Below are 13,954 nucleotides of genomic sequence, written 5' to 3'. Positions count from 1 at the left end.
ATTAAAAAAACACAAAACGTGACGAAATTCGTTCTTTATCTCTGAAGTTCGTTGAGTAATCTTTCGAATCTCTCAGTGCCGCACCGGTGTCCCAAGGGCAGTGAGATACCACCTCAAGAGAAGACACCGCAAGTGGCACACCCAAGCTGACTCACGAGGGAAGGTGAGCCTCCCAGAGTTTATCAACTCTCTCTCCACGATACGGGGCAGTCTGGAGTTTGCAGCCCGGCCTGTATTTACCGTAGGTGACAGATAAGAAACCATTACCCCCGTGCTCTGGCGCGTTCTCTCCGCTTTTCCCAAACCAGAAACATCTGAGACTAGTGTCAGCTCCCTGGTACTGGTAAGCCAGCAGCCTAATGAATAGTTATGATACGGGGAAGGCGGAACCCTTGGCAAGAAATCTCAAGACGGTTCCCAAGACGTCTTGGAGTAGATGAGCCGTGGGAAGTGGGGCAGTGGCGTTTCACAGACTTTCTGGGTCTGCCACTCACGGGGTAGGCTGTACATCTGCAAGTTTCTCGCTCTGCGTCACTCAACCCGGATCATTAAAAACGAGGCTTTACTCTGCCCCGGACGAAAACAGGTGAAACCATTTGCGACCCAGTCACGCGGTGTGAGACATCGCAGACGGGCCGTCCCGACAAAGCTAGGTCATGACACTCCCGTCTTGTTACCTACTCAAGTTAGGAATAAAAGTCTAGTAGGAGTGAACTGACCGGCCGGATGGACTGCAAAAGACATCCCATGGTAACTTATTTGTCCCTATTTGGCCAAATTCATCTCTTTTGTCATCCAGCTGACATGTCTGCTTGGAGACTATGAGACGGGCCGTCCCGACAAAGCTGGGTCAGGACACTCCCGTCTTGTTAGGCCCCATTTCCTCCTCTGGACATGTGAGACGGCGATCGCGCTGAGTTCTCACTGCGACCTAAAAGTTAAACGGATGTGTGTAACCTTCGATTTTGTACTGGGTACTTAGGAATAAAAGTCTAGCAGGAGTTAGTTGGCCTAGGAATGAACTGACCGGCCAGATAGACTGCAAAAGACTGAAATCTGATGACAACTTATTTGTCTCTATTTGGCCAAATTGTTCTCTTTTGTCATCCACCTGACACGTCTGCTTGGAGACTAACCTACTCCATCGCAGGCGTTATTTATATCTTTACTAGGGTTTTCTTTATTGCTGATTGGTTGGCAGATAAGCTGACAGTACAATCTAAGAATCCATGTACGGATTTGCGAGATTTTTTGGTGGAGGAATTTATTCGATTTTGAGCCCCTAGCGGATTCCTTTTGAACTGTTTGCTTCTTGTCACTCGGGCGATGTTAGAAGATTCATATATATTTTTTCATTGACCTACCAGTGTACAGTATATTGTTGTTTTCCGTCTAGTGTTTTGTGATAGTTTCAGAAACTCGGCGGACCTTTGCTTGCACAGTTAACAAACACCAGAAATACAAAACACTGAAATATACTGAAAAGAAGTTATACATTTTATTCAAATGAAGGCTTGTGTTCTCGAGAATATTTCCAATTTTAGTGACAAACTCTTACATAATGGGGATTTAACAAGTAGGCAGATTTTTCTCCTCCCCGAAACACCACGCGTTGCTCGAAAGTTATCCAGAGAAAAATCACAGACATCTCAATCTTGTACGATCAACTGCGCGACCCGACTTAACCAGGATTTGTCTTAACATACCTCACTATTTAAATCCCTCACACCTGCCATATCATCTTTGCCTTGTGTTTTTACTCCTGTCATAACTATGGAGTCCAATTTCAATAATATTTATGCCTTGGTACAAGTTCAAGTTCAAGTTGATATAACTGGCGTTCGCAATAAAATGAAATATTTCAACAGCAGTTCTCACGAGGTCTAACTTATCGTGAACTTTTCTAATTTGCTTACAGTTTCTCTTCATCCGTTGTCCGTGTCGGGATATGGTACAAGTTCAAATTCAACTTATACAGTTGGCTATCGTAATAAAATGAATATTTCAACAACATCTTTCCCTTTTTGTGAAATTTTCCAAATTGTTTACAGTTTCTCCTCATGCTTTTCCATGTCATTAAGAAATTGGGATATGGGTACGAGCCTCGAGAGCTGTCAGTCCAATTGTCCCATGACTTATTGTGCAGACCCCTCTCCGATGTCTGAAGACAACGTCATACCGATTTCGACTATAAATATATCTTATGCTAGGACTGTGCATGGAGTTATTCACATTTCTTAGCTTGAATACACCAGCTTTCAAGAGATTCGATGCCATACGTAGATTTGATTATATCATTTTACATTTAACAAATTCCACATACAATTTTCCCTTTTCAATCTTTTTTCTCTACACGTTCATTGCAGTATACTCGAGAAAACATTGACTTGGAACAGTTTCTCTTCATCCGTTTTCCGTGTCATTAAGAAATTGGGATACGGGTACGGACCTCGCGAACTGTCAGTCCAATTGTCCCATGATTTATTGTGCAGACCCCTCTCCGATGTCGGCAAATGCCAAACAAACCCGGAGCCGCTGATAACCGAGCTGACGGCGTGACCCATGAGCGCGCGGGGTAGCCGGGTCATGCACGGGTAAGGTGCTGGAAAACTTCGTACGGTTAGCAAGCTGAAATTAGCCTGGATGTCAGACTGTTTCCCTGGCTTGATAGCCTACCTCCTCGGCTCTAGGACCAACGTGACCTCAAGAAAATCCAGGATATTAAAGGTTATTCTATGAGTTTGAAAATTAAGAGCGACTTTTTTGTCAAGTTGTCCGGTCATGCACGGGGAAGGTGCTGGCAAACTTCGTACGGTTAGGCAAGCTGAGACCTAGTCTGGATGCCAAGACTGTTTCCAGGGCCTATACAGCCCATCTCCTCGGCTCTAGGGTAGTCTCTACCAGGCCTTTATCTGGTAGAAACTACCCTTTCTCCCCGCCTGACCCGACGCCCGCACTGTCTGTACGGAAGTGGGCCGGCCGCTTCAGGTTTCCCCAAATATTCACTTCTGTCACTACCACAATTAGGCTTTATCACTAGTGCAATGGCCAAGTCAGTGGAGAAATTGTCTTACCCTCAGTAGGTCGTGAGTTGGGTCATACCAAAGACTTAAACAATTCACATGATTACCCTCCACAGCAGACCTTTTTCGTCTTTTGGGGGGGCTCATTTTTGCTGGTCTACGGGCAGGCAGTACAAGCGACCCAGTACAAAAAGAAATGGCCAGCAAAAGTGTATTATGCTAATAAAAAGACGGAAAAGGGCATGAAGAGCCTGCTATGGAGGCATATGATACATAATGCTTTCTCTACCCAGCAATCAGCATTTGAGAAAGAGCAGGTAGTGGGCTAGCTCCCTGTTCACATGATTGCGTAAAGTTGTGTGGCACAAGGGCTATAACGGAGATGGGCACCGCCCCAGGCATCACCTGGTACAGGAATTTAACTCACTTCAACTAACTAACTAAGTGAGTTAAGATTTCGACATCTTAAGAAGCTCACCTGGTGGTTCTGGTAAGACGTGACCGCCATAAACTCTGTCTCAGGAAAGATGAAGGTTCTGAAACACGTCTTCTTCAGTTCAAACTTGTTGTTCTCGCTGGCCTGGACGATGTGCAGCCGCGGCTGGTACTTGTGCATGGAGTTCAGCATAATCTGAACACGGAGGAAACGAACATTTGTGAAATGACTTAGTGAATACTTAAGATTAATAAGAATGATTAGTTGGAAGTTCTTAAACAAGAGCTAATTACAACACGTAACAGTATTAAGAAAACAATATTGTACAAGAACCACTGTGGAATGCTGTCGTAGCTTTTGGGGTTTGACTTCTTTGGAGGCAAAAATGTTGATATTCGATGACTGCAAGTCAGCGCTGAAGTATGACATCGGAATGTATATCATGAATATCGGATTTGAACAATTCAGCTGATTTTTCATAAACGCCTTTGATCTAGAAGAAGACTATCGGAGACAGCAAAGTTTTCTAGATGATCATTTTGTAATTTGCAATTTCAATTAGAACCAAGAGCAAAACTGTGATGCTGCTACCAGTTGAGCTACAGGGACACCCCCTGATGCACACCAAAAGTATCTCTACTTACATGTCCGAACGTGTCCATGTAGTTGTTGGTGAGCTTGAGCTTCTGGAAACACACCACTTGTTTCATCCAGTGCGTGCCTGTAGCCGGCGAGTCGGGGTGCACGAACACCCTCCCCGGCATGGCGGGCTCAGCCTTCCCCGCCACGGACCACTTCGACTCGTTGAACTTGTACCTGTTTTTTACGAGCGTAAAAGTGAAGTACCAACGATTAAATTGCTTGGAAAAGAGGTTTACTTGCAGAACAACACAATTTTAAAGAATATTTTGATCTCCCAGAAAGCAGTCGTGCCCATATGGCAAACGATTTTGGGATAAAGCAATTTGACTTTCAAACTGTTCCTTGGAAGACAATATGGAAATCCTTATTCTGCATCACAAAATAACCTAGAATACGCTCTTTGCAATGGAAGGTATTGCATGATGTGTATCCCACAAGGGTTAAGTTGTATAAACAAGGCATCACAGATACTGACAGATGCCTGTCATGTGACTCTGTCGACTACGTTGAAGACTTTTTACAAGTGTAAAAGTGTAAAGCCTTTATGGGCACAAGTTTAAATAAAATTGTATTATATCAATTATGGCACTTCTGTATTATTAGACGTACATGACGTCATTGGTAATAAGCTCTACAACATTGTCAAATTTCAGTATATAAACTTGTTGATAATTATTGGAAAACACACCATTTCAAAATACAGGTACGGCAAGTATGTCGGAACAATAACTTCACTTTTTGAGCACGAGTGTACGCTAAGAGGTGTTTCTTCATTCTCTGCAACATATCTGTAACATTGTGAATAAAGAAGAATAAAGTCCATGGCTTGGGACCATAGGAAGATCTAAGAATGAAAGAATTATAAAAAAAAAGTTGTACCGGTGGGAGTCCACGGCTACGATGTCCATCACGAAGATGTACTTTGTCTTGGGCTGGAGGCCGGTTACTTTCACTTTAATGGATGGGAACATGCGCCTGGTGAAACACGGGACGAAATATGTTTGGTTACTTGCGATAGCGATTACTTTGCGAAGCAGCAAAGGATACATTGCACAGGCATTACTCTCAGAGAATAGGTTAGGCTACGTTTGATTTTAGACAACTTTTTAGGTGATTTCGTTGGGCTTTCTACTTTTTTTTGTTAGTCCGCCAGCCAAACTGACAAAAAGAAAACCTGACAAAAAGGCGTCAAACCAACCGAAGCCTAACTTCTGTTCCAAGAATGCAGGCATATCTTTGAACGTTAGCTCGAGACCAACATTTAGGTATTGATTAGGTAGTGAGTGATACTGTAGCCTTTTTGCTTTTTTTGCAGAAGTCAATGTTCAAAGCCTTTATTTCTGTCCAATACGTTCGAACATACAGCAACCTATATAAGGACATTTAAGTGCGCAAAATGCTAGTATGCGCTCGTGAGAAAGAGCACCATAGACAAAGAAGTAGTACATATAGACAGCATCATACCAAAAATACAAAGAGTTGATATACAAGCAGACATTGGCAGGAAAAATAGTCGAGATATTTCTGTTGTTTTCCCCTTCTGGATGGAAAGGTTCGATTCTCGTATTGTCGGACTTTTTATTTCGGCAAATTTTCTTTTTGTCGGCCAGCTGGCAAAATAAAAAGCCCGACTAAAAAGCCCAAAAAAAACGTTAAAAACAGCCAAAGTCGAACCTCTGCTTGGAGAAGTAGGAAGTTTCCTTTTCAGAACTTTGGTACTTCAGAACAAAACCGAATGCATGGCGCATGAAAGACCGTGTCCAGTGTACAGTGAACGAAGGAAGCGTCTGTCTCTGAAGAAGAAAAGTTTGGGGAAGCGTTCGTTATTTATGCGGCGGTGTCAGGGAGGGAGGCAAAGTCCTGTAGAAACTGCGGCTGTGTGGAGCAGACAGGCGCCGCGCTGTATCAACCACGTCCAGCCGTCTGTTCTATCCCAAGTCGGGAGGCAGCGACGGGGTCTTTGCGCTTCGTCTCTCACAAATGACCTCTTACAGTTAGTGAGTACTAGTCGACTCTTTAGTCTGAGGGAATACAAGGTAAACCCTGGTGATAGGCAGCCACAAGATTCGTGGTTTTCGCTTTGCCGGATCAAGGACTTGGCCGGATGGAGCCTTGCAGACTGGAGTAATCCTTGTGTTGTATGTTGGACTTGAACCGTCCGACAATGGCAGGGAAGTGGTCGAGCCGCGAAATCTTGATACAAGTCCGCGGGAAAGGACGCTTCAGCCTCGGTGAGGCCCCTGCCATTGAGGTACGACTTGTCTCACACACGCGCCTTGATACAACGTTAGTCTCTACTCTCTAGGCTGGCTATAGGGAAACTAATTTGCCGATCACCATAGGGAGAAAATTTGCCAATAGTACCTTCACGCAGACTGACTTTCTTGGCCAAAAAGTCGAACTCCAATATTTATACTGTAGGATGGCCTGGTAGAGTCCAGTACCAGTAGGAGGTTATTTAAAATCCTTGCTAGTACAGCATACTGACAATCAGAATATATAGGGATATCTTGTTCAGGTCCCGACACACGGATTAGAAGGGTCTGTACTGTTTGCCAATTATCTTGATTAGACTTTATATTTACATTGTAAAAAGCATTGTAAAAATTCGTGTTTGAACCTACGATTGCATGAGTCACAAAAGTACGCAAATTTGAAAGTTGATGTATCCTCTCTGGGTTTTTTTTTCTGAGACGATTTTGTAGCGACAAACTTTGATTTTGCCCGGTTGCCTTCAAGAGGTTTTCCAAGTTATTTGTATATTCCTCTGAGGTTGTAAACGATCAACCGCAACACTGTGCAGTGACACAGCCGTTTCGAAAACTCTCACCGTGTCCGAGATTCATGGGCTATATTCGCAGTAGAAATGCAGTTGGAAGATTCTTAAGGTAGGGGAAACCCTGGGAAATGTTTTTAAAAGTTCACAGTAACAGTAACATACGAACATTAACAGATAATTAAAATGTAATCATGGTCCATTGTTATTGTTTTTGCACCCTGTATGTACGTTCTCTAAGTAAAATCTTATTTCTTTTTTCCGCCTTTTTCTGTCTACACGTTCATTGTAATTTATAGTAGACTAGATAAAAAGCCAGTTTCAGTTATGGTGCGTCTCTTTCCATTGAACTATCTTATATTAGAGAATCACATCCTTGGAGACTCACTTTCACTAGTGAAAGTGATCTTGATCCAGTTTAGCTCACGGAAGAACTACTGTGACAGAGAAGACAGACGCTAGGTACAGTATTTACAGCTTCATTGTACCGGGGAAATTCTCCTAAGTAGCTCTTTTCGACAAGAACTATGAACAGTGGACCACAGCTTAACGTGCCGTCTTGAGAATTTTCCAGTAGTTGGAATATCGGGAAACCGACAACAGCCGGGATTCGAACTCCCAACCTTTGGTCCAGAGGTAAAATTGCCAATCGTTGGACTACGCGTCTAATGCTAAAAACTACTCTCCATGCAAAGGTTCTACCCAGGCTGTTTTTGACGTGTTTTAGGCGTTTTTATCAACCTTTTTATTTTGTACTGTGTTCTTTATGTCTCGCTGCCAAATATAAAGAAAACGGTACAAAATAAAAGCCCAACTAAAACGCCTAAAAGCACGTCAAAAACAGTCAAATCCGAATCTTTACTATGAGAGTACTGTTCTATAGGATAAGATGACACTTCACCAACATCCGTGCTAGGCTATGATTTCTCTTCTGTGGTGTGAATACGGGGTGTAGAAGCGTGCAGTACTGTGGATATCTGGCCTGATATGGCGTCTATAGATACATGTGGAGCCCGACTCGACGCTCGGCCATACACACTTCATCCCACAGCTCGGCGCTTTTGGTCACAGGTTATTTTTCTGTGGTCTTGTCTACCGCGCTGCGCGGGTGTAGAGGCGCGAAGTGCCATCACCAGGGATGTGTGCCGTTAGCCGACTCTGATAGCCGGGCCTGTGGTAAGTTGTGCACGGAATTAAAGAAGCCAGGAAACAACGTTCAGGCTTTCACTACTACTTTGACAACTGGTACAGTTTTGGAGAAAATTGTTTTGTTCCTTGTGTGGTACTCAACGTTTACTCTCCAAGCAGAGGTTGAATCGCGCAGATACAGTAGTAGTCGGATATAGAAGTACTCAACGTTATGAAAAACGCATCAGTAATTTTAAGAGACTATTTCAACAAATATCCCCTTGTCATGGAATGCTCTAGATATGATGTCCTACGTAATAAGTTGTTCTCATTTCTATGTTTGCATGCAACAGATTTCGAGAGATTCGATGCCATACGTAGATTTGGTTATACATTTTTGTTACATTTGAAAACTTTCACAAACATACAGTTTTCTTTTTTTTAATCCTATTTTCTCTATACGTTCTTTGAAGTAGACTAGACAGAAATCTTGACTAAGAACAGCGGTCTCAAGTTCTTGCTCTCGATTATCTTTAGATTTGACCATGCTCGCAATGAGAAAATAAGTAAATATATGAAATATTGTTATTAAAAAACAAAATCACAATTGACCCTTGGTGTTGTGCTCATATTAGGACATATCACTTAGTACATACGGTACAGTATTTTATATTGATTTTGACCTTGGAACGTTTTCGACTTGAGTATGGACACTGATTATGTTTTGACGCACCGGTTTTATGTTTTCTGTACTGTATGTTGTCCCTGGGTGTTCAAAGTTTGACTGATTGTTACCACGTTCTGTCCTGTATCTGTTATTTACATGTATGTTTGGTGGGCCCCCTTGGAAATCAACTATGCACTGTTGTAGGGGCTACCCATCTGTTTCAAGATGAAATAAATAAATAAATAAAAAAGTACGTAGAATTCTAAAATTTATTTTGTATGTTGCAGTTGACAGTACGAAAATAACTGTACTTTTTGTTTAATAAATAAAGCTCTTCTATCTCTTGTTAGGTAACCCACAAGGTCACCACAAGTTCTCTAGGTTTTGGTATCTTGAACTCTGCTGATTAAGCAACATTTCCAAGAAATGGATTTTGCGGACGGACGCCAATAACTTCTGGTGTAATCTCGGTACTGTAAAACCGTGCGTCACTAAAGTTGTAACCGTTTCCTGTTTTTGATCAAAAGTGCGTCAAAAACGTCAATATTCTACACTCTTGGTATCACTTGCCCATGTTGTTTTCAAGTCACAAGACTTTATTATCTGTATGTACATGTATACACCACCCACACAGAAAACCCAGCAACGAAAACAATCTTCGTGGGCACAGGACATTTACTTCCTAAAAAGTTCAAAACCTGGACTTTGTGATACACATAGAGTCGATTCCACCTAACCGCGTGGGTGCCTGTTGTTTTCTTTTCTAACATTTTTTTCATATTTTTGTACTTGTAAGTAACTGTTTTAAACAGGTTCAAATCCTTAACCCTTCTTCACGTTCTGAATATTTTCTACCTCGTGCCAACATTTCCGAATTCGAATGCAATATTTGCATTAGTTTCTGAGCTGCTCCAAAATAGATTCATCAACTGTTAAAATACTTTGTAAATGGGTCAGTAGGCTGGGAAGAAAGCAATTTCCACATACGCACTACACGAGGGATCGTCAAAATTAATCTTGTTCGAATATTCACTTTGTTATTGCTGTTGGACACAGTCTGTTCTTTTTTGCCACCGACTAACTGGAACTTTTTGTGTGTTTTTTGCCCTCAACTAACGTATAGAGATGATAAGCCGCAAGACGTCCATGTAGCTACCTGTTGTATCTTAGGAAAAAGCACGACCTGTTTTCTATCAGAATAATAGCGCTTTAAGGCCACATCAACAATCGCCGAACAAAGCTGTTGACAAACTTGTAGGAGGCACGGTGAAGTTTTCATACTGTCGTCTACCTTTCTACGAGAAAACGAAGATGAACATGCATACGAAACTGTTGGAAACTGACTGTTGCTTAATCATTAATCAGTGGCTTTTTAGAGTCAATCCGCCGCGGGAAGGGACACATTTCTTACTAAGTTGAAAACTTGCATTTCATTCAGTCTAGTCGGTAAATTTCTACTATTTTCAGCGACGTATGGCTCTGGTAGAGCCGTGGTGTAACAACACACCACACACAAGGCGGTTCTAGTTACAAGCATATCACATTCAACGATTTATCAGACATTAACCCTAAATTCGTCTATCAAGGTTACACATCCAGGCAATAAGGTACACAAGTTAAAAGTTACTCAAGCAACAAGATAGACTTTTGAAACGATCAGGCCTTTCTGGTAGCACCCACTACCTTCCGTCAGTTGTATTTTCCAACATTTATGCAGTTGCTTGAGTTACTGTTACCTTGCAAAACTATGGTTATTCCAACGCCAGTATCGTTGAAACATGCTTTTATCTCAAGCTATATCAAATTATCCCGAACTATACGCCTGCGGTGAAGACTGGCGTCCAGGCGCCTCGAGGCGTCTAACCACATAGAAAATATCCGCCCCATGGAAAAGGCCTGGTTCTAGACCACCCTGCCGGGCCCTAGCAGATCCCATCTCGTGGGAAACGTTTGATACTTCCCATTCAAATTGCTCAAGTATTTCCCGTGAACCCTATGTACATGGTTCAAACAACAGGAGCTGAGTAGCTCATTTTAATCAACATACAATAGTCTTAATTTGTCTTACCTTTGTAACTTTTGGACTATTGAAAATCTATCTTCCTTTCCTTTTTGCATACTAATTCAAAGTTAGGATAAACAAGTTCTTCAACTAAATTTTTAAGGTCTCTTTTACATATCAATTCACAGCTAGGATATAAGAACCCTCTCCAACAAAATCTCTTCGGTGTCATTGACGAAAACTAGTGGATGCTAGTTGAAATGTCTGACCGTGTCCAAAATCATATCCAGTTGCTTGAGTAACTGCTTTTTGGCGTATCTTATTACCTGGATGTCTAACCTTCATCGATGTGCCCTATATACATGTATACAAAATGAATGAGATCGAGAAAAAACGGTCTGTCTGTTTGAATTATAACCTCAGATGAGAGCGGCAAGTGGTCAGACCAACTGTCAACTGAGGCACACGGGGACCTGCGTTTCTTTCATACTTCCCATTCAAATTGCTCAAGTATTTCCCGTGAACCCTTATACATGTATACCGAAAATAAGGAGATTGAAGAAAAAACGGTCTGTCTGTTTGAATTATAACATTAGAGGAGGGCGGCAAGTGGTCAGGCCGGCAGAGGCACTCGGGGACCTGCGTTTCTTTGCGGCTGATAAACTTCGATGCGTTCCCACGACGGTTCTAAACGAAACAAGCTGATCGGATGGCCCAAGTTTGAACTCTTTAATGAACAAAGGGACGGGTGAGGGGAGAGGTTGGACTTACAATTGTCGCACCACAAGATGAAGCTATACGTTGCACGAGCACAGACTTTTATATTCCAGCCATAAAAATTGATACATTATCAAAATCTATCTTATCATAATTTACGTGAGTTAAGAGCAACGATCCTCTAAAAATGACTTGAAAAGCAGCGCAACCAGCCAATTTTAACGAATTTGAATGAAAAATAACATAATCCGTTATTCCAATCCTTGGCACGTTGCAGTGTGTCTGTTCTTTTAAGGCCATAAGAAAATGTTTTGACTAGCTTGCTACATTTGTCACATTCAACCATAGTAGTGAAGAACTTTTCTTTATATCTCTATAAGCACTGATTGAGCTAAGTCAATGCCCTGGCTACGACTGATTTGTGTCTATGTTACTAACCACTAATGGGGTTTGCTTTGGGATGTTTTCTCCCGCCAAACCATTTTATGAACATCTTTCAAATAAACAACTTTAACTTTGTTTGTGAACTCATACCCGAGGGCTAATTGCCAAGGGTTACACAGGTACGATAACCTAAAAAAGGGTCCAAAACGTCTACACTATATATCTTTCTGATGCCTCTGCGTACATTAGTGTGAGGGTTGACTTCTTCTTTGGAGACAGTGACTAATGAATAGATTGGGTTTTGTGATTTAAGTAGAAATATAGTTTAATACAAACGGTTAGACCTCTTCTGGAAGCTGTCTGAAGTTCTGGAACACACTGTTAGGTTAAATGCCTTACTTGACAACGCTAACTTTTAATTTTGCGTGGTACTACACTTCACCCGATATCACAAAATGGCAACACATCGTTTTTGGCTATCTAGTCTCCTTATCCTATGGGGAGTGTGGTCTTGCGCTTAACTGTTTTTGTATCTATTATTGTGCAGAAGGTTGATTGTTTTATACAATTTCCTCATGTTGTACATGTAGTGGCGTGAATGCAAATTACCCGCCTTAAGTATTTTGATACATTGTCTTGTCCACTTATTTTGTTTTATGTCTTTTGAGTAGGTAGAAATAACAATGTTAGAAAAATATGACAGTTGTACATTTGGATTTTTGATAAAAGAAAGAAGTTTATTGACGCGTGAAAAGTACACTGATTTTTGCAAAGTCAACTACAAAATAGTAATGTAGAATAGACCTTACAATTCTACTTACTTTTAAGTACGTTTTGTTAAAACAATAAAGGCTAACATGAGTAAATCCGCAATAGATTGTTTCAATCAAGCGTGGGTTTCAGTAAATTTCTAATAACAAATCAATCTTTTATATTTGTCTATTCTTGCATTGTGAGAGTTGTCACAGCCATTAGCTACATACAGATCTACATGGCATATCTTGGAACATTAAATCTGTACAACTGTGAATAACTTGTTGCATAAGAAATCATATCTAGAGCATTCCATGACAAGGTGGTATTCAGTTTTGATAGAATTGTGCCAAAATTTACAAAATCTTTTATAGTTTGCTCCTGTATTGATAAGATATTACGTAGTGTGCATTTGATTAGTATATGTAAAGAGGAGCCGAAATGAAGTAGTTTTTCAGTCTCACTTTACCGGGTGGTCTGTGCTTGCAGATAACAAAATGAGGAAGAAAGAGAGAGGTTCAAACAGAGTAATGACATCACACGGGCCTGCTTTTCTTTCCAATTGATAAAATTTGATCTGTTTCTGTAAAAGTGTAAACAACACGGTTGAGCTTGTACAGGGAAGATGTACGCCGACTAACGTCCACACAAAACTCACAAGCGAAACAGGGATTTCAACTACGATAGTTGGTGGCTCTTCTTAGTACTGCCCTGTGTATATATGTATATATTGAACTGTGTTTACGTTTTATACAACTAGTTTCTGCTATCTCTTCGTTGAAATAGTCAGCAGTAAAGGCACAAGTCTATGTACCCGACGCTCGTCTAGTTTCCACCTTTTTACATAAAAAGAAAAAACCTTCATTAATTTTGGAAACAAGGTTAAAGACAAAAATGTCAAGGTATGACTTTTCCGTCGTACGTTCTTTCTTATTTTTTATTCAATCAAAAAGAAAGCTTATCTCTTTGTCTGTTGAAGAACTTTTCGCCGTGTCAAACAGACCCCGTGTCTCCGATTCGGCCCGATAGCACGGACCGTGGACCTCAGCTGGGTCTGTGAGCGTCTACGCTGAAAGTTGGGGTAACCAATTATACTCTATCACCGCATGATTAGCTAGAAGCAAGACGGAATCGAGATAAATCCACTCCGGACTGTTCCTCCATGCATTTTAATGCGCCAACTTGCAGCGCGGTGGTGCATCGATCGGCAAGTTTGTGTAGTACCGGTCCATTGGCGACCAATTCCCACGTTGTTAATACGGGCGATAGTTATTAACTCCGCCAGAAACAACATCGATAACATGTTTAAATTACCTATCAGCTTTCTCTTTCACTCTTTGTGAAATCGATCTTGGTTTGGCTCGACATCTGGGCACGAGGGAAGTGGAGAGAAAACTAGACGGCCGCCTGGGTAGTTCAGTGGTTA

At 41.4% G+C, this 13,954-nt stretch overlaps 1 protein-coding gene and 1 long non-coding RNA gene across 2 annotated transcripts in view; one reads left to right on the top strand and one right to left on the bottom strand.

Annotated features, from left to right (window-relative positions):
* The window catches only part of LOC118425603, an 88,892-nt gene that overhangs the window by 6,913 nt on the left and 68,025 nt on the right, over window positions 1-13,954 (top strand). The gene's annotated exons all lie outside the window — the stretch shown is intronic.
* The window catches only part of LOC118425600 (T-box transcription factor TBX5-like), a 30,426-nt gene that overhangs the window by 8,307 nt on the left and 8,165 nt on the right, over window positions 1-13,954 (bottom strand). Inside the window, exons 4-6 of the mRNA XM_035834550.1 lie at window positions 4,981-5,076; window positions 4,104-4,275; window positions 3,502-3,654 (exon numbers count right to left, since the gene is read on the bottom strand). Of these exons, the coding sequence (XP_035690443.1) occupies window positions 3,502-3,654; window positions 4,104-4,275; window positions 4,981-5,076 (421 nt within the window). The remainder of the gene's footprint in view (window positions 1-3,501; window positions 3,655-4,103; window positions 4,276-4,980; window positions 5,077-13,954) is intronic.

Source organism: Branchiostoma floridae, chromosome 11 (genome assembly GCF_000003815.2).
Source record: "Branchiostoma floridae strain S238N-H82 chromosome 11, Bfl_VNyyK, whole genome shotgun sequence".
Classification (NCBI taxonomy): Eukaryota; Metazoa; Chordata; class Leptocardii; order Amphioxiformes; family Branchiostomatidae; genus Branchiostoma; species Branchiostoma floridae.
This window is presented reverse-complemented; position numbering and strand designations above follow the sequence as displayed.